The sequence below is a fragment of the Nanorana parkeri genome, unplaced genomic scaffold, assembly GCF_000935625.1.
Source record: "Nanorana parkeri isolate BGI_ZX_2015 unplaced genomic scaffold, ASM93562v1 scaffold432, whole genome shotgun sequence".
Classification (NCBI taxonomy): Eukaryota; Metazoa; Chordata; class Amphibia; order Anura; family Dicroglossidae; genus Nanorana; species Nanorana parkeri.
The window spans coordinates 237,379-259,382 of record NW_017306700.1 but is presented as its reverse complement, the minus strand read 5'-3'; the positions used below and the strand labels follow the sequence as shown (position 1 = coordinate 259,382).

The following is a 22,004-nucleotide window of genomic DNA, read 5'->3' as shown; positions in this document are numbered from 1 at the left end:
ATCCTGCTGCTTCCTCTCCATTCGTAGCCTGCATGACAGGGTGACAATGCTGGAGTGCAACTAGGAGTCAGGAACAGAGTGTTGTCACCCTGTAACAGGAAGCGGCTAAAGAAAGGTCATCATGCTAGGACTATTATTTTAGTGAAAGCTTCAGATTTAAAAATACTGAAAGTAACTTTTGAACTAGCATCAACGTTAGAGCTTATATGAGATTTTAGGGAGTGGAGTTACAAATACTTTAAATTAGCTGGAAATTATGTCCAAATAACCACTATCTCAGAAATCCGCCTAGATGAACACACAAAGCTGGGAATCTCTGAATGATAACAGTAACTCAGGCTCTTCTTCTGATCTCCCTTGCCGCTGTGCGTTCACATCTGTGCCGATTAAAATATTGGCAGCGCTCTCCCGTCTAAATAAGCGGCATCCCGGGCTCCTTCCACTCAGCTGGTGCCAACATGAGAGAGTGCCGGGAGCCGGGTCATCCATCTGTACTGAGCCAGCTTCCCCAGCAATGTTTTTTCTCTCTGCATCTAATATCCCAAACAGTCTCTGTACAAGATTGTTTTTGTACCTTTTCCCAAAAGCCAAATCATGCCCTTATCCGTGAGATAAAAAGAAAGTTCCAACCAAAGATGAAAAACTCTTTTCAAGGAGTTACGGCATCAACTACGAACTTCTAAAAAGAAATGTTCTGTCCTTTATTCTGTCAGTGTCCCTGTGCAAACTTGCTAACTTACCCTGAGGACTGTGACTCCATAAAATGGCAGATCTTCAGAGTAGTTTCAACTCTGTCTCCTGATGTATATCTGAAATCTGTCTGGTGCTGTTTCACTGAGTCCTGTCTGAAGATTAAAGTTGAAGAATGTTGAAGCAACACCATAGCGAAAAATATTGTATTCTGGTAAATGTAATTGGTTAATACCTGTAATTATAGTATTCTGTATATCAATTCCTTTTTGCATTCCCACAATACTTTATATTTTTCTCCACCTTGACATGCAGCCCAAGCAGTGGCATATCCAGGGTATAACACATGCCCTGGGCGCCACTTGAATGGGGTGCGCTGTCTCTGTGGGTGAGCAAAAGTTTGCCAGCTGACTTTTAGTCTCTCCCCACTCCTCTCCCTTACACATCTTCCCATCTAGCACTTGAAAACCTGGGACGCACTGGCCGGCGTCCCACCCAGCTCCACCGGATAGTGTCCCAGGTTTCTAAGTGCCAGACGGGGAGATGTGTAAGGGCAATACAGGGCTCTTTGCAACCAGAGTGGTTGGGGAGATGTGTATGCGGGCTAGAATGTTCCAGGTTGCTAATAGCCAGGAGGGATGTTTATGGCCCTTACACATCTTCCCGCCAGGCTCCTAGCAACCTGGAATGCTCTGGCAAGCTTCCCACTCAACTGCAATGACGTTACTGGTTGCCAGGAGCTGGACAGGATGCCAGTCAGAGCATCCCAGTTTGCTAAGAGCCTTGCGGGGAGATGTGGAAGGGCCATACACATCTCTCTCAGCTATTAGCAACCTGGGATGCTCTGGCCAGGGTCACGCCCACATACACATCTCCCTGCTCGCTCTGGTTGCAAAGAGCCCGGCGGGGAGATATCTATGGCCCTTACACATTTCCCCGCCAGGCTCTTAGCAACCTGGGATGCTGTAGGTGGTGTCCCACCAAGCTTCAATGATGTTACTGGTTGCAAGGAGCTGGGCAAGATGCCAGGGGTGAAATTTGTTGTAGATACACCTCTGAGGTCTAGCTGTTCAACAAAAGTAGCAGTTACAGGGTTTGGGACATACCATATAACATATTGGGAGGGGGAACTTACTCTGTGCTAGGAGCTAAGCATTACAAGTTGGCAATAATACAATGTAACAGACGCTCAGGGGTGGAATGGGGACTAGTTACAGTTCGGGACTATTGCATGAGTGACACATAACCTAGCCTGTGTGTGGAGTGGGTGAATGCTTTTCTCTACATATGTAGCGCCCTAGTGAAAGGGTGCTATTAAATTTAGTGATTGTCAGATTGTATGTGGTCTGATACTAATTTGTAGCCTGGGTTAATTTGGTTTCCCCCTAAACAATCTATCATTGCTTGCTATCTGTCTGCTGCCAGAGGTTCTGCAGGGTGTGCCCTGGTGATAGAACAGAGCAGCTAATGGGATTGCTAGGAGTGGATATCCCTCTCCAGCTAATCACTGTTGAACGATAGCCATTGGTGCATGCTGGGGGAGGCGATAAATACTTGGGTTGGGCCATGTGAGCTCTCTCTTCCTCCCCCAGGACCTGCCTGCAGAGAGGCTGCCATAGATTGTCTGAGATGGTTAGGCCAAAAAGCTTGGGGACTAGCCATGGGATGACCCTGGAGTCTGGTGGTAGCAGGGCCAGTGGCTGCTACTGCTAAAGACAATGATCAGTAACTTGTAATTTAAGTAATGCTGTGTCAGGTGTTCAACCTGCTGTGCATGGAGACAGTAACCATGCTCCTCTCTCCCTGAAGTTCTCCAATAAAAGTTTCAAGCATCATAACTACAGTCTGGACCTCACTTCAATTGATCACCAGAAAGGGTGGTAAGTGCTGATGGGCAAAGTGAGTGAATGTATCCCTAGACAAGAAGAAATCGGAGCTGTCTTAACCCATAGCAGCTGACCCGAGTACTCAAGGTGTGCTGGTGTGCTGTGGATCCATGGTAGAGGATTCTTATAGAGGAAAGACAGGGAGACCCATTATTTCATTTTACTGTAGATCACCCCTTCCGAGCCACCGGCAGTGTTATCCAACGCAGTGTTATCCAACGCTGGGATAGTGCTGACCGGGGAAGGGGGACGCTACACATTCTACCTGGTATTTTTTAAATAACCTTCCGGACTCGATGAACTATACAACGCAACATAAAAAGGATATAAAAAAATGATGCTCATTCTACCAAACTAAGAACAATTATCGAGTAGCGTATGTATTCATGAAATGCACTTGAATTAATTTTTGTCGGGTATATGGACATTAGAAGAACCATGTTATAATAATGATATGGTTTCTAAAACATCCATATTATTCTTTATACATGAAATCATTTTTTACACATCAGAAGATTTTGTTCCCGTAGGTTTCTGGCTCTGAATAATCTGCAGAAAAAAAATAAAAAGGCAGGACAAGGCAATTTTCTCGTTCTTACAACTCTTTTGATAAGCTGTAATCATACCTATTCCCCAGCACTTAGCTCTTCCATAAACATCTCTAAAAGGAGAACATAAATTGAATTATTGGTGCAGTAATGACAGACAAGGGCCCTTTGTCGCTGCAGCACCTCATCTTCCCGCACCCGTAATTGTATCTGACGTTACATTAGGCTGTTTCCAGTGCATTAACGAGGACTCTATTCTGATTTCAGAACTGGCCACGGAAATGCAAGGCATGTTGGGCTTCTCTGCAGTGACAATGCCCTCTAGAAAATCCCCTCTGCCGCCTTTATCGCATCTCGAAGATTATTTCCATTTAACTCCAGCTATCGAGGACCGCGATCTGACAATCTCTAAAGGCTCATAAGTCACAGTGATGATTTCATATACATCCATTCATATACTGTAATTTGCATCAAATATGGTGGAGAGGAGCTATCAGCAAGATAGATGATAGGGAAGGCCTAGCCGAAATGAGAAAAATTGCTGTGATTTAGAGATATAGTCTCCTCAAAGTTAAAGTGTTGAAATGTATTCAGGGCGTGCGGCCTTCTTGCCCAGGTCAGGATTTAGATTTTTCCTTAATGGGCAGCTGTAATATACCAGGCCACCCCTCTGCCTAAAGCCTCTTTGATGTCAATAATCTGGTGGTCTGGGAACACCAGTTTCTGAGCCATGTGAACTTGCAAACTAGGTGTATAAGTAGTCACCCGCACACCAAGGTCCAACCTGTTAAACACTTTTAATCAGACGCTAAACATACGCTAAACAGCACTAGCGGACAGCAACGTTTTCGGAACCATTAGAAGTTCCTTCATGAGGCATAGTTACCATAATAGTCTATGTCCCGCCCACTTCAGACCAAGATTGTCACTATGTTTGCCTGGTAAAGGGACCTCTAATGGTTCCGAAATGTTGCTGTCCACTAGTGCTACCATGTATGTTTAGCATCTTGTCAGACCACAATCAAAACCAGACAAGCGAAAGGTGCTAGTTAAAATATTTATTAAGAACAGTGTCAACAGGAGCAAGCAGAATCTTAAACCGGAACAAGCCAGAGTCAGGAGCCGGAGTGGGTAGTCGTCCAAGCCAGGTCAGGAACACAGAGATCAGCGTCGTCAGGAACAAGCCAGGAGCAGGAGCCAGGAAATCAGCGTTGTCAGGAACAAGCCAGGAGCAGGAGCCGGAGGAGAATGTCAGCCAGGATTGGGTCATACACAGAATCAGGATACTCAGAGCAGCAGGAATGCACTAGCAGGGCAAGGTCAGACTGGACTGAGTAGTTTCTGACAGTTGTGCAGAAAACCATCATTGACACCCTCCATAAGGAGGGAAAAGCCTCAAAAGGTAATTGTAAAAGAAGTTGGATGTTCCCAAAGTGCTGTATCAAAGCACATTAATAGAAAGTTATGTGGAAGGAAAAAGTGTGGAAGAAAATGCTGCTCGGCGGCATTCGGCTATTCACTCACTGCTGTTCAGCATCTATGAGAATAGACCGAACAGCAGCGAGTAGCCTGCCGAAGGTTTGGCTCAGCCGATCCAGATGTTGGATCTGCTGAGTCAAACTCCTTCTGCACTTCAGGTCGGCCGAACATACTGAGCATGTTCGGCCGACCCGAAGGCACGCGAAGCCACCCGATGTACGGCTTACATTGGATGGAATCGGGCTCTATTAAAATGTACCATGCAGTAAAATAGAAGGTCCACCTATACTGTCTAGGCCGCCAAACCCTGTCATCCGGAATCTAGTACCGTAAGTCCAAACAGTACCTGTAAAGAAAAATAGTTAGATTCCTACTTTCCTTACCTCTATATTTTTATCTTACCCCTGTAATTCGCCTGTGGCACCTAGGCAAGGGTGAAGTCACACTCCTTCTGGCTAAATTCTGAGGAATACAGAGAAGCCCAAGAAAAGCTCTTGCAATTGACTGGACTGTCTTCTCATAAGATTTGACCTACTTTGTCATAGGTTACTGTATTCTCACATTTACTGTAATGTATTGCGCAATGTACTACATACTGTACTGTATACCAAAAACTGAATAAATTGTTTATGAAAAAAAAAAGAAAGTGCAGAATCTGGAACGGAGGCAGGTCAGGCGAAGCCAAGGTCAAGCCAGGTGGGCAGCAGGGTGTTTGAAACAGAAGACAGGAGCGAGATCCAAACAGAAGACAAGGGTCAAATCCGGCCAAGCAGCAAAATACAAAACAGCAGGCAGTAGGAAGTCCAATGAACAGGCCGAGATCAGGAAGTGGGCAGCAATCGAGAATGGTCAGAGGCAATCGGGGTCAAACACAGGAAGTCAGTAAACAAGGCAGGAGCAAGGAACACAGGGAACTAGCTGAAGATCATCCAGCAACTAAGGATATGGCAGGTTGGTTTATATAGGCCAATCCATTAGCAGCAGACATGTAGTTTCCTGTGCGCCTTACGTGTGCACGTTTTCGTGCGGAAGTTCGTTGTGCATGCATTCTAGCTCACGTTTTCCAGTTACTCGGAGGTGCCTTACAGTGTCCTTCTTTGTTATGTTAGGAGGGGTTGCGAGGGGTTAAAGGCTTACAACCCTGACTTCTGCATTCAATTGTTAATGAAATTAAGGAGACAAAAAACAATCCTCAAATTTTAGTCTTAGGTCTTTCTATAAAGAAAGATCACTGTGAAGGTACCAAAAAAAACTTGGAATCAGCCATGTTGCCTGCTGCAACTAAATGTCTAAAAGGCAAGAAATATATGTATTTGCTGCCGAAGCATCTAGCATTCACCATAGCCCGTACAGCTCCCGAAGTTGGCCAAGCGGCTCAGTCAAGCCGAAAGCATATGCTTTGGCTCGACTGTGCCGAGGTGAAAGCCGAAGCTGGCCGAACGGGTGCAATAGCCAGCTTGCTATTGGATATTACAAAGTGAAATAGCCAATAGGAATCTAGCTATGCATTCCTATGCTGTGGTTTTTTTTTTCTACTTTTTTAACTGGTTTTCGATTCTGCTCGATACCACAGAGGTACCGAGCAGAATAGCCAAGCCGAATGTCGCTCGGAGGCATTCGGCTATTCACTCACTGCTGTTCGGCCTCTATGAGAATAGGCCGGACAGCAGCGAGTAGCCTGCCGGAGGTTCGGCTCAGCCGATCCAGATGTTGGCTCAGCTGAGTCGAACTCCTTCTGCACTTCCCGAACCCAGCCGCAGCAAGCCGATGCTGAAATCAGCCGTACAAACCTGAAGTGAATAGCAGAACAACTTCACTTCGGGTTGGTTATTCATACGGCTGCCTACGGCAGCTCTGTGAATAACCCCCTTAAAGTCTTTTTTTAAACATGTATCAAATACTGGTGACAGTATAAATGTTTAAGTGGAATCGAAAATAAAATTGCCAGTTAAAGGGAACAAATGGAGACTATATACGGAAAGTAATACAAAAGAAACATATTATTCAAGGAATGCATTGTTACATGGTAAAGAAGAAATCTGTCAATAAAATTGTATATGTAGAAACAAAATGCATCCACAAAATAATCTAAAGGAGCGTTCTGTAAAGTATGCAAAGCAAGTTCTGTAGGAAGTAAGTGTGATTCTGTAATTCACACTTCTGCGGCGTCAGTTGCCGGATCAAGAGCTGTCAAAACTCGTTGTTCATTGCCGTGCACCCGACGGCTTGGTGATTGCTGAGTTTTGACAGCTCTATGGTCTAGCGACGGACGCTGCGGAGAGGAGTGTAAATTACGGTATTACACTTGTCTCCCGCAGCGCTTTCATTTCATACTTCGTGGAGTTCTACTTTAACAGAAAATGCTGAGAATATATATGTTTATATATATATGATAATGAGACAAGGCCACCTAGAAGGTCAGAATAATAAATTGTGAATGTTTGAGATAAATAGTATGGGATGATTGCTCCATCAAGGCCAGAATTCCCATTAGGCTTAACCTACACTCAGAGACAGTAGAAAATACCAGGCAATGGTGGTTTAGGTTTAGCAAAGGTAAAAGCCATCTCTGGATATATGGGATTCCTTTATGCATAAGTTATTATGGAGTCCTTACTTCATTGGATTTCCTGCAACTGTTTTGGCCCAGTGACAAGCAGGTACAGTGTCATTATATGTATTATAATGTCATCATCAGGGCCGGTGCTGCCACTAGGCAAACTAGACAGCCGCCTAGGGCGCACTGCTGCCTAGGGCGCAGTCTTGACCACTCACCCCCCTCATGGTGCCCCACCGTCTATTTCAATTTGCAAAAGCCAATAGCAGGCTGACTATTGCACCCTCCCACTAAGCAGAAGTGCGGAACTTAGAGACACCTTTCTCTCTCAGGTCCCCTCCTCTGCTCAGTGTGTGGGGTTTCAATAGCTAGTCTGCTATGGGCTATTTCATATTAAAATAGCCGCGTCAGGGGGGATTGAGGGTTACACCATGGGAGGGGGGCTGGGGGGTGCAAGTAGCTGGTCTTGCCTAGGGCGCAAAATAGGCTAGCACCAGCCCTGGTCATCATGCACATAATGTGATCATAGCAAATGTCTATAATAACGTTATATTTATAGTTGATGGGTAGGGGACATCAAGTCCATTCCGCTGTTGCAGGGAGGGGAGAGGGGGATTGGAAGTGCTGAGGTTGTAATACCCAGTTGTGATGCATGAGTGATGTTGGTGCTCATTTTCTTTTTCTCATTGTTAAGTAAGTCTGGTATGTCTTAGTTGCCAAAGCTTATTTAGTTGCCAACTTAAATTGAAATCAAGCACCTTCCAGCACAAATCATTTGAACGTTTTTTGAGTGCCTCTGGCATCCTGAATCCCAGGGCTCTCTATATACACCTCTACTTCTTTGGATTTAAAACTGACCCTGTCCCCTCTCATCTCCTGCTCATCTCTATTCCCCTAGGTTGATTGACAGGCCTTCTGAGCAGTAGTAAGTAAAGGATACAGGACCATGCAGGCCAGGGTTCACCTTTCTCCACTGAAGCTAAGATTGCATAACAGAGAGGGTTTGGGGGCTCCTGCGACTGGGACTAGCAGCTGTCTAATGACATGTTCAGGCACCTGAGTCTATTCCTGATTTCAGCCAAAACAGTTTCCAGACACAGCTTTAGTTTTAAGACCTACAGCATGAACATTAATTTTTCTAAAGTTTCTAATGGTTTAGCTGTTTAGATTTCTAATTATAGCAAATTAACAACTTTTCTCAGTTTATGAAGCTGGGAGAGCTGCTAATGCAGAGATGACATGATCTCCTCAATCCGACATCCCAAATTATTTGACATCTGTGTCAAGTTTTCTGAAATTGCATCATATCAGTTGGCGGTGCATAGGGTAATATTGTTGACATTCACAAGCTATAACATTGTACGTGTGGCCTTCTGCTCCTAACAGAACAACCGGCTTTTTCATTTGTACTCGTAACTAGTAGTAACTCATTAAACGATATCCACAGTGCTCAGCAGACCATTGCTGGATAATCCTTCACCACCATAATCACCATAATCTTCACCACCAATCACTAGCATATAAATGGCCGCAGATGCGGTCATTTCTTATGCGGCACTCGTGAGGAACATACTAGAAGCTGGTTACATCAGGCATACTGTTGATTGCAGTTGTAGTCTCATTCCTTTATAATGGTATTGGGAATAAGCACTTATTTATGTTTGGCACCTGGGCATTGATTGCCCTTGCACTTTGAGTGGTAATTTGAGTTTCACCTATGCACTCACTGCACACTGTGGCTCCGCCCCTTTGGGGGTGGACCTACGGCGTGCAGCATTCATAACATAAATGAATTCATATTTTTATGCATTTAGAGAGTTTATAGTATTTCTTAAAAGCCCATCCCCTTTCGGTAATTGCATACCTTAAGGTGGAACCTACTCTTCGTATTCCTTTTAGTCAATCTATTTGGGGTGTGAAATCTTACTCTCTTTGTTTTCTATTGCTCCAATACACGCCAACTAAAACCTTCTTACAATCACTTGAGGGAGGCTGCCATCCACAAAGACAACTGAGAAGTATCCTCATAGACAATGCAAAACACAAACAGAAGGACAGCGCACTTTCCTCATGTGATAACTTTTATTCAATGTGCAATTGCGTACAAGATAAAAAAAACTACTCACATGTACATGATGGAGACATGCGATATTTTGAACCATACATGAAGGGCAGAGCCAAAGGAGCTGATGCATCTCGGGGGGTTCCCCCTTCCTCAGGGCTAACCAAAGCTTGAATAAATTATATCACACTAGGAAAGGGTGCTGTCCTTCTGTTTGTGTTTGGTAGTAACTCATTATTAACTCGTACTAGAGCAAGTTACATGTGATTACAATACAATTAATGCAAACAAAGCATCTGCATCTAGTTGCAAAAGCAGCTGGCTATGAAACCTGTATGGAGCATGTCATCTGCATTATGAGGTTTGTGAACTATTGCCTGTAATATCTAAAAAAACACAAAATCCACAGTCCTATTTCTAGGCTTAGTCTTACACATTTGAAATCTGCTAAGAGTATTGGGAAGTCCCAACTCTGTCTGGCAAATCAACTTTATTCACTGGTATTCTATGTCCTCCAGTGCAGACATTACAAGCTATTATTTAAACAGGAAGCAGTGTTGATCATAATTGTGGACACCAAGTCCAAGATGTTCCCAGTAAATGTTTATTAGAGACTGTTTATGTTTCAGAGCTGCTTGACCAACCAGTCTCCAGGTCAATGAGCACATTCCTCACTTGTTAGACTACAACCAGTCTGCTGACTGAATCATAGTTTGTTATTATTTTAGAAACCCTCATGTCCTTTTGCTATTCCTTTGCTTTTCAAAGAAACTGTTAGAATGAATGACATATATTGATTTGGAGACCACTAAGATAAATTATTGAGTGTACCAACCTGGAGCTAGTACGTTTCTCCATTACATATGACAGATACTAGTATAGCATGTTACACTTCTTCATCACGTATGAGAGACACTACTATAGCGTCTTACAATTTAGTCAAGATCAGTCAGTATTTGATACTGCTCTGCGGACACCTGAATTATAACCCTCTTTTGGACAAGAGTCGCTCCTTTTGATTATTTTAGTAAAAATTAATGTTAGAATGCACTATTGGATGTATGCACATCTGCTGTATATGCACTTTTCAAATAAACAGATCAATAATGAGAAAATGGAGAGGTGATTTCATGTTTTCTGAACTGTGAAGGGCTTTCTGACTTCTCACACACACATACACCCCATTTCTCCTACATTTGTGATGCTTAATTTACTGATAAACATCCAGAGTTGGCCAAAAGTGAAAAAAACTATGGAGGGAAAATGTTATCACAGTTTGTAATTGTTGTGGCTTGGTGCTGCCCCCTGGAACCCTACTGCCCTGGCCACTGGCCCACAAGTGCCATTATGGTAAATACAGTCCTGGTGAAGACTAGAAACATAGTCTACACATAGCCAGAGGATTGTTGGTCTCTCATTGCCTTTATAAAGATAGCAGTATTCGTTTTAGCAAGCCATCCTATGTAACAACTGGTTCAACAAGTAGGGCAACCTTATTTGTATTTATTTTGGTAATTTGTGGTTAAATTCAACAACAAAATGTTGTTTTTTCCTTGTAGAACAAACAAGATCTGGTTTATTTTTGCTGTGTTAAGTAAAACATAACTGACGGATAGAACGTGAATCCTTATCTCCTGCACACATGGAACAGTTCCAGTTTCATTCCACTTATATTCTGAATGTGATCCAAGTGCTGTTTTGTTGTTCTCTTCTTGTCCATGTGTCACATTTGGATGTCATGGCTGATACTCCCGACATGAACTGGTTTCCTCATCACAGCTGTGTTTTTACAACTGGACGTATCATCCCGCTCTGAATGTATACACCCTTCCCGGCTCCATATCTCTCTTCTTTAATGCAGGCTTTTTGTATCTTTTGTTTTTCCAAGTGATCTAAAAACATTCAGTATCCCATGATTTGGAGATGCATAATTTAGCAATTTCATATTTTAAAGGCATAGTTCACTTAGGGACCATGTTTCACGTTACAGCCATATTTAACATATGACACATGGGGGTTGATTTACTAACCTTATAAACACGCCACGAACAAGTATACACCTCTGTAGTGTGTTCCCTCCCAGCATGATCTATGGGTGGAATCTAGACACCTTTGTAGTGTGTACACACCCAGCAGGTGTGTTGTGCAAAGCCCTGCATGAATTGCAAGGTGATGTTGTGTAAATTAGCTCTACGTTGTGTTGCTTGCGTTGATGAATGCAGGAATGTAAATGCATGAGCTAACTATTTTTGTCTAAACTGTGAAGCAGCATTATATATGCATCATGTGCATGATTTTGCCATATATGGCATTAGTGGAAATATGCTTTTAGAGACTTTTTGGTTGATAAATACATTTTGCTGTGTAAAAATCACACGCACCTGGTGCGTGCGTGTGTTTAGGTTAGTAAATCACCCCCCAGGTCTTGTTCCCCATCCCGCAAACTCAAGCTGCCCTCTACTTACCTGAATGGTGGTAGGCTTGTCCCTGTTAAATCCTGTTGTTGTTTAAATGCAGTGCGGCTGTGAATGTGTGTTTGTAAAGTAGCCACCACTCCAAGCTTGCTCCCGTGATAGACCATAACTTCAATACACATTAGTATGAGATTGTTGTCCATCATGATAGTGAGCTTGGAGTGGTGTCTACTTTTACAACACACACAGGGACCATGGAGAACAAAAGTAGCCAATTCCAAGCTGATTTGAGGATCTACAACCGAGTGATACACAAATAAGCTGCATTTTTGTTAATAGTTAAGGTTTGGAATACATTTTTTAGATTTAACTCCTGTAAGTCATTGTTTGCATTGGGCTGTAGACTCACCATGCGACAGTGCTAGTTAACCTGGTGCTGTCACATGGAATGAGTCACATACTCTGACTTGTATTGTGGTGTGCTCATAAACGCGCATTACAGCCTATTCATTTTGAATGGGCTGTCTTGTATCGATCACCACAACAAGCCTTAATGCACACAAATGCATGTGCAGTCACATGTACTCGGAGAGCCTTTACATCTAATTTATTAAGTGACGCTCCTAGGTTCACCTGTAGGTGACACTGTAAATAACATAGTTTCTTAAGGCACCTCATGATTGATTTTTCAGGGAAATCCCCTTTAAAAAAATACATTTTCTATTGATATGCTCTTTAAATCGAACTTTAGATACATTCTTTATTCACCAAGAGAACAAAGTAAATATATTTCATGATTATTTCATGAGACAAGCCTTTGTTAAGTCAAGTTGCATTAGATCTCTGGCACAGCTAATTATTCTGATAAAGAAATACAAAGCATATTTCTTTATCAGCCTTAATAACATTAACCAAGGACCATGGCAGTAAAGTTTTGAAGTTCAATGCCAAGCTTAGCTTCGAGTTCTCTTGCTTCTCGAAGTTTGTTTGAGGACACATGCCTAATAAACGTAGGAAATGTCTAACCTTTTGTTTGCTAGACCAGGCTTGAGTCATTTATTTTTCCACTTCTGAAAGATAAATAATTTTACTTGCAGATTTAAATAGGGCTACTGCTCGTTACACAACCACTATAAGATATGCGCAATCTTGTTGACGCTTTCTTTCTTTTTTTTTTATGTAGTCATTTTGGCAATGAAGATTTTTAAAATGAATAAAAGCAATCAAAGATATTTTTTTATCACTAATGTATTCATTCATTTAAACCAGTCTGCATGCTCTACAGTGCTTTATAATTGTCTTTCCTTCGAAAGTACCATGCTTAATTAAGGAAATTGCCATTTATCAAATACAATTTGTGTGTCTTTGTAAGTTGGCAAATTGCTTAATCCATTATGGAAGCACTGGGGCTGCAGAGCAAAGAAATGACAACCAGTTATATAATGAATAGAGACAGTTTTATTAAAATTGATTCTAGGGCCCATAATGTTGCAAAAGCTTTAAAAAGTTTTTACACTTTAAATAAAAGTAGACTTCTACTGCAGACTCTACCATCTTGTAGAACAGTACTGTTGACCAGCTGTTGTTTTCAGTAGACTCTACTGGTCACTATAGTGGATGACAGCTTGAGTTCCTAGTTCCACAGATAGGCTATTCATTAGAAGGGCCTCTAACTGTGGTTCCCCTTTAAAATAGATCTAAAGTCAATCATTAAAATCCTATATAAGCTTTAAAGGGACACTAAACTCAAGAGTTAAACCTTAAAAATGCATTCAAGCACCATACCTGTTAACAAAAATGTAGCGTATTTGTGTATCGGCTGTAGATCCTCAAATCGTCCCTGAATTGCTGCTGGCATTGTCCTTCCTTCTGGAGGGTGACTACTTTTGTTCCCCATGGTCCCTGTGCTCCAATCTTGCTCCTGTGATGGATTACAATTTCAATACAAATAACTAAACTAAGCGTGAGATTGTAGTCCATCACAGGAGCGAGCTTGGAGCGGTGGCTACTTTACAACACACACAGGGACCATTGGGAACAAAAGTAGCCACCCTCCAGAAGGAAGGACAGTGTCAGCACAAATACAGAGATGATTTGAGAATCTACCACCGAGTGATGCACAAATAATGTACATTTTTGTTAATAGTTAAGGTACTTGAATACATTTTTAAGGTTTAAGTGCTGAGTTTAGTGTCACTTTAACATGTCAAAGTAGAACTAAAGTCTAGAAAAACTATTTAGGAGGTGGAGCTTTTTGGTAGAAGAGACTTTTAGCTCCCATTCACACCTGAGCTATTTGAAGCACTTCAACGCTGGACACTCAGATTTCCATGTTATTCTACTGTGCCCATTCAAATCTGAGCCATATGCTGTGGCTCAGAAAAGTACATGTACTCTTTTGGGGTATGATCACACATTTTTGTACAGGTGCGTCTTTGAGGCATGATCACAGATTTTTGCCCCCCCTAGACTTCCCTGGGAATGCCTGAAAATGTGTGATTTCCTGCCTAACAACAGTCTGCTGATCCAAGTAACTAGCTGAAACAAAAACACTCAAGCATGCAAATGCATGAAAAATGTGTGACAATTGCAAACATAATTTAAACAATGACCAAAGATTTTGACGCTCATGTGTGACTAAAGCCTTAGAAAGAAGCAGTGTAACCTTGGGCATAACATTACTTTTTTTTAAAAGCACATATTAAAAAAAGCACATCATTGTGCTTTAAATATGTGTATTGTGTTTCAATGCCATAAAATACTGCAATAAACATAAACTTGGAGAATAGTCTTGTCGCCTGACTTGTCAAAAGTCACATCCTCAGCTCTGCTCCAGTCGTGGAGCTCTCTCTGTTGCATTAAGCAGACAGGACACACTGCAGCCTGCATTATATGAATGGCCATGTGGTGTATAACAGAGAGCAGATAGCAGTAGCAAAAAAACTGCCTCTTTGTCTTTTAGCAAAAAAATATTTCTCTAACTATTTTGTTTCTTTTGGTGTACACTGCCTTTGGTGTAAATGCATTTGTGAGATCCCAAGAATGGAGCCAGGGGCAAGGATACAACAACTCTAGGACTTTACACAGGGGTGGCATCATCAAAAATGTAGCTTATTTGTGTATCACTCAGCTATCGAACCTCAAATCACCTCTGAAATCTTGCTGACACTGTCCTTCCTTCTGGAGGGTGGCTACTTTTGTTCCTAGTAGTCCTTGTATGTTTTGTAAAGTAGCCACCACTCCAAGCTGGATCCCGTGATGGATTCTAATCTCAATACAAATTAGTAAACTAAACATGAGATTGTAGTCCATCATGGGAGTGAGCTTGGAGCGTTTGAAATTAAAGTGACACTAAACTCAGGAGTTCAATCACAAAAATGCATTCAGGGACCCTAACTATTAACAAAAATGTATCTTATTTGTGTTTCACTCGGCTGTATATCCTCAAATCATCTCTAAATTAATGCTGACACTGTCCTTCCTTCTGGAGGGTGGCTACTTTTATTCCCCCATGGTCCCTGTGTATGTTATAAAGTAGATATTGCTCCAAGCTTGCTCCCGTAATGAACTGCAATCTCAACACAAATGAGTAAACTAGACATGAGATTGTAGTCCATCACAGGAGTGAGTTTGGAGTGGTGACTATTTCACAACACACATAGGGACCATGGGGAACAAAAGTAGCCACCCTCCAGAAGGAAGGACAGTGTTGGCACCAATTCAGTGATGATTTGAGGATCTACAGCCAAGTGATATACAAATAAGATACATTTTTGTTAATAGTTAAGGTACTTGAGTGCATGTTTAAGATTTAACTCCTGAAGTTAGTGTCACTTTAACTTTGCCATGTACAGCCAGGTGGGCTGTGTATGTCCAGGTTTCTTCCTGGATGCTCACAATCTCATCTGCATCAGATTCGGACATCTCTGATACTAAAAGCAGATACCAGCCCTTTACATTTTTATACTGAAGTGGCTGCCATGAGGACCTGCGCTTGCTGGTGACCTCACGGCAGCCTTTGGGGACCTCACGGCAGCTGATTACAGTGCCAGTCCACTGCCCACACAGCCCTGGTAACACCCCGCTGCCCGCATAGCCCTGGTGACACCCCATTGCCCACACAGCACTGGTGAGACCACGCAGCGATGGTGAGATTGCATATAGCCCTGGTGAGAAAGCAAAGCCCTGATGAGACTGCACACAGCCCTGGTAAGACCGCACAGCCATGGTGTGACCCCGTACACAGCCATGGTGAGACCGCACACAGCCATGGTGAGACCGCACACAGCCATGGTAAGACCGCACACAGCCATGGTGAGACTGCACACAAACATGGTGGGACCATACACAGCCCTGGTGAGATGCACAACATTGGTGAGATTGCATGCAGCCTTGGTGAGATCGCTGAGACCCTGCACATCCTCCTGAAATCCCGCACATCCCTTGTAAGACCGCACACATACTTCTGAGACCCCGCACAGCCCTAGCAAAACCCCATACAGTCCTGGTCAGACCACGTACATCCCTTGTCAGACCCCGCACAGCCTCCTGAGACACTGCACAGCACTGGTGAGCAACACAGAATATGTAGCTGGTAGAACTACCAGGGTTGCAGCGTTTGCAGCTGCTACTGGGCCCTGGTGCTCCACCACTGTCCTAAAATCATTAGTCTATATTGTTTTAGAAAAACTGTCACATGACACTAAAAAAAGTGTCTGTGATTGTTATAGGTGAGTACTTGAGGAAAAGTATCGGTTCTCGTACTCTGTCTTGAAAAAAAATGGTATTGGTGTACCCCTAATTGACAGGCATGTAAGAGATATCAGCTGCATATATCGTTCACATACCAAAAGAAGCCATCATAACCTCAGATAGCCCCTGAACGATTGCATTTTTTATTCTGGTTGGTCAATCTCTGAGAAAATACCTTCCGGCCTTGAAAGATAACAGTAACCTTTCTCTGCCAATAATCTGTCATGAAGCTGAAAGGATGAAACCCTAGGCACTCTGCATGCAATAGCAGCCTCCCGTGTATCCCCCTATGCACACCTTAATGCAATACAATCCAAATCCCTGTGTACTTCTTGTAGCTCTGGTTTACAGTAAATGTCAGCTCTGGTTCTGTGTAAACAAATGTTCTATTTAACTGCCAGAGTTGTATATATGGTACTAAACTTTTTATTCATCCTTTTAATTATCACATTGTGGGAAAAAAGGCCCCCGTAAATGTAGTGAAGCTGAAGCCAAAACATTTTTTGACATTGACAGTGGAAAGGGATTAGATCACCTGTCAGGATTTTATTGACCCTCTCTATTTATCCTGGTATTCCATATCAGTGAAAGTGTAACAAAATCCCAAATTTTGGGTTGTCATCAGAATATGAATAGATGGGAAACTTTCCAATGGGCACACTAGTTCTCGTGACCCTGCTCACCACCAGGGATTTCCTTCTCTTTGCAAATAATCAGTTCTTGTTGTGGCTATAGGCCATGCTGCATGCACAATAACACAAGTACTTTACGTGCCATTGCACACATCTTTAATGCTGGATCTTTCTGTCAGCATCTGGCATTAGGATCCAGCATTGATACAGGTATGTAACTAGGCCCGTGTGCATGAGCCCTTATATATTATCAGTAACCTGACCATTTGCAAAGAAATATGTTGGTTTATTTGCTGTTAAAAAAAGTGTGGGGTTCTTTAAGGCTGAAGTCCAGTAAAGTGACATGATTTATACACGGAGCTCATTTCCCCCTTAAAGGGTTCAGCTTGCCAGTGTAACTGTAAGCATACCGATTGATAAAGGCACTTGGAAGAAATGCTAAATTCCTAAACAGAGTCAGAGGCTAAATGAGGTCAGAGCGATTCTGTTTTGGAAATTACAGCACTCTGTTTTCACGTCAGCCTTTTATACCCCACCAAACAGTCTGTTTTAATGTTCCGGTTTACACGCTAGCATTTCTTTCCATAATACCGGCTACTCCTTTGGAAAGCAGGGTCTGTTTTACAATGCCAGCAGCGGGCACAAGGGCATAAGTGTTTTAGTCCCAGTGGACCCCGGCCAAACAGAATTCTTTGAGGGTCATCGGAGCTCTTTTGGATTCCACGGGGGAGTTTGTTATTGCACCCTTTTTCTTTTTCTTAGCTGAAAATTGCTGACAGTCATGAAATCCCACTTAAAAAAAGGACTTTTCTGCAGCCAAGGTTATGGAAAACATTAAGGCAGGCATATTCCCATAGCAAGATTTTAATACAGAGCATTGTATATGACTATACTAACTCTGCTTATTGATTTCAATCTTTTGGCAAAGGGATCTTACTCTGATTTCTTGTTCTCAATAAAAATACATCTATTGCTTAAACTTCCCCTGGTATCTATTACTAGTGTTTTAAATGCGGCTCGCTATCCTTTGGCAGAACCATTTCCTTTTTCATTACTGTAAAAGAAAAGGCTTTCCTGTTTTGCAGTCCTGTTAAACTCTATATTGTGTTTTTTGCAAATCCTTAAGAAGCATATACATCGACCCCATGACACAAGCCCTGAACATCGAGAGTTTCTGTAAAGGAACATTTTTAATTAATACTCAAAATTTCTAGCTTGTGAATAGCAATATTTAGAAAGAACCCACAGTTTTAGGATTATAAATAGGGTGGATCCCTTATACCATAAGTGGGTCCTCTGTGCATAGTAGGACTGGGGAGGGGGGCAGTGGTGAATTTGTCTCCAGGCCAGTACTAATAATCTAAGTAAGGCTGATGTACTTGAGTGGAGATACATATCCATGCAGACATTAGGAATGAGCAGATCCAAACCCTATTGAAATCAATAGTGGATGGATCTTGATATCTAATTTGTTCTGTTTGTGATGCTAATATACAAACATACATCAGGGAGAGAGCCTTTTTATGCCGCTTTGAGGGCTACATTGAAGCTTCACAAATCCTTTAAATTACAGGTTTGCAAAATATGTTAAAATTGTACATGATGTTACAGAACAGCACAAAGTTCTCAGACAGCCTTAGAGAGGAGGAGGGGGAACATGGCACATTAGTACTGCTGACAGACAACTGGCTGCTTGGCATCTGGAAGGATGTAGGTTTAGAAGATTTTTTTCAGACAGTCAACTATTTGCTGGGTGTGCTGTGACTCCCTTGGCAGGCCACTTTGGGAAAAGAAGGCACACATGCCCTCCCTCCAGTTTGTGCGTCCCTACCTCCAATATGCCCTAATTGCCCCCTACTGCCACCATAAGCAGCACCTTTTGTCTTTTATTTTAGAACCTCTTATTGTAGCATTTTGAGGGAGGTGAATGGAATGCTTAGCTTTTACTGAAAATATTGCACTAGGGGGTGAAGAGGCTGCACAGTGGCTAGCAAGCAAGCACACTTACTGCTGTTACAGAAAAACATTTCTAAGAAGGGCAGTAAGGTCTTTGGAACTATGAACACAGGGGGTACACAGGGGTGTACAACTGTACAGCACTGGGTATCACAGTATAGCAATGTAAAGCACTGTATAGCATGGTATCTCTCCTTACACAGATTGTTCAGTTTTCCCTAACCAGCTCTAAGACAAATTGACAAAACAGCTGTTAGGAATCCACCCTTTTATAGTGAGGGGGCAGGCTTGTCCATTGATTCAGATTATTGGCTCGGAGCAAAAATTAAGGAACACATAGCATGGTTATGCAGTGCATTATGGCTTCAGGCGCAACAATTGGCCATAAATTTGGAGTTTTGTGAAACTGCGAGATCCACCACGAACCCAAAATGGCTCCAGACCTCATCCCTAGCAGACATTGATTAACACAGGGCCCACAGTCACTGACTCATGCTGAGCATTATATAGATACCTGGTCTTCCTCCATTCATAATTGAAATAACAACTTCTGGTAGAGGGAAGCCTTTCAGCATTTGGTTGAGATTTTATGTGACTGAAAGCAAAGAACTGCAAAGGAAGCTGATGCTGGAAGATGTGAAGAAAAAAAAAAAAAACGTCCTTTATGAACACCCACCTTTCACCATGCCCACCAATCAATGATGCACTATTGCATAGTACTCATTCTTTAGACCACAGAACTCCATCCATGAAAGGACTAGTTGGTTGTGTTCGGCCCCTAGTCCAAAAGCTCCTCAACCTCCCCTAGGCCTGACTCTTTAGTTTTCATCTCAAAAGCCTTTGCACTAAAGAAAAAAAATACTAACTGCATAGCAATCATATAGAGGTTTCCAAAACTATATATACAGGTAATATATTATCTGAATGTGTTTTGCACTGCTGTAATTGCATAACTCATAGTGTACCTAAACATCTCTGCACCTCCTGTACTTCCAAGCCACATCAAAGTCTTACTGTCAGCTTTGGCTACAGTTGTACCTTTACACATACAGTAGTCCTAACTAACTACTTTACTTAGTAATAATCTAAGTGCTGCCCAACAAAGTAAAGTAAACATTTGCTGAGAGAAACAAGAAGACTGATCTTCTTTTGAATATACTGAACCATGGCTGACTATTATGCCCATCCACTGTCTCTAAAATGTTGAGTCACTGACCTAGGACAAGTATGAAGATCAGAAAGCAAAAGCAGCAACAGAACATAGATTAATAATATATTTTAGTATCTACCATACCTCCCTAAAGTGGATGTGTAGCCAGAACTTGTTTTGTTTTGAATAGAGTATGGATGGGTTAAAACCCCTGCCAGGTAATTTTTTCCTTTCTATATGTATCCTGTTTTGATAGAATACCCTTCATGTCCTGTCCTGGAGAAGCAAATGACAGGAAGTCTCCCATAAGTGAAGGAAATTCCCATCTTAGTTGTTACCAGAACATGTGTCCCCATTGGAAAAAAAGACAGTATTGGCATTGCATACACATTAAGGGCCCGTTTACATTGTGAATTGCTCCGTGATGCACCTTGTCAGCATACTATAACACACATCTGTGTTGTAGTGCAGTGCTTTGAAAAAGAAGGGTCTGATGTACACTTTAGTATGCTAAGGAACATTGCCAAACCATTCAGCAGAATGGGTTGACTTAATGCAGTGCGCCTTAACAGAACGATAACACATTCTGCTGATGTACGAGTGTTACTGCTGCACATATTCTGAATGGGCCTTAAGTATAACAAGGCCAGACATAAGTGTGTGTCCTGTTGTCTAACCTTGTTATGATCTGTATTGCAGGAAACTGTCTGCTAGACCAACCGAGAAATCAGATTCTGGGACCAGAGGAGCTTCCCGGACAGAGTTATGATGCTGTCCGTCAATGCAAACTTGCCTTTGGGCCAACATATACTGTGTGTCCTGGGATGGATGTCTGCTCACGTCTATGGTGTGCGGTTGTTCGTCAAGGTCAGATGGTTTGTTTAACCAAGAAGCTGCCTGCAGTAGAGGGAACACCTTGTGGAAAAGGACGCATATGTCTGAATGGGAAGTGTGTGGATAAAACCAAGAAGAAGTACTACTCGGTATGTTTGCTTCTCTTTTATTCTGCATTTTTTTAACTGTATATACCTGAGACATGTTTGCTACTTTTCGGACATTCTCAGATTTAATTAAAGTTAATCTAAAGCCAAAACCCATAGATTTTGCCTTAACTAAAAACCAATATCTGCAGAAGACAAAACCCACAGTTGATCCAGAGAAAGGCAAAACATCCTTATAAAGCATGGTCCAACTTGCTCCAGCGGGTTATGTTCAGATGAGAATTTTTTGGTTGGCTGCATCAATAAAAGTCAATTGAAAAGTCAACTTTTGTCAAACTGAGTGGCGCTGGCCAAGCTACACACTGGTCAAATTCTGGACAGCCGGCCATACACTTGATCAGTGTATGGCCAGGTTAAATCTCTGATCAATCAGAAGACCAAGATCTCTAATTCACCCAGATGTACTTTCCCCAGATTTTATGGCCTACAATATATAATGTTACATTTATCAGCATTAAACCCTGTAGTTGACCTTCATATAGCACATGCAGGTCAATTTGTAAATTAGAGACATCTTGTAAGAACTTTATTCCGCTACATAGCTTGGTGTAATCTGCAAACACAGAAATGCTACTTTTGATCTCATGCTCGATATGAATTATAAACAGTTGCTTGAATACAGCGTTCAAGCAAGTTTTCTATCCATTTAAAGACTGAAATCTCTGAGCCTATAGACCCTAAACTTACACATTAGCCATCTGTGGGGGAAAGGTGTCAAACGCTTTAGCAAAGTCAAAGTAGACTATATCCACAGACACCGCTTTGTCTAATTTTTTTTTTCTTACTGGCTCATAAAAAGAAAGTAGACAACCTCAATCTTTCATGAAGTGAAGGAAAATCTCTCCAATGGGACACATACAAAAAAAAAAAAAACACT

At 42.1% G+C, this 22,004-nt stretch overlaps 1 protein-coding gene across 1 annotated transcript in view; it reads left to right on the top strand.

Annotated features, from left to right (window-relative positions):
• The window catches only part of LOC108789943 (A disintegrin and metalloproteinase with thrombospondin motifs 5-like), a 70,632-nt gene that overhangs the window by 27,356 nt on the left and 21,272 nt on the right, over positions 1-22,004 (top strand). Inside the window, exon 2 of the mRNA XM_018560095.1 lies at positions 20,826-21,109. Coding sequence (XP_018415597.1) covers positions 20,826-21,109 — 284 coding nt within the window. The remainder of the gene's footprint in view (positions 1-20,825; positions 21,110-22,004) is intronic.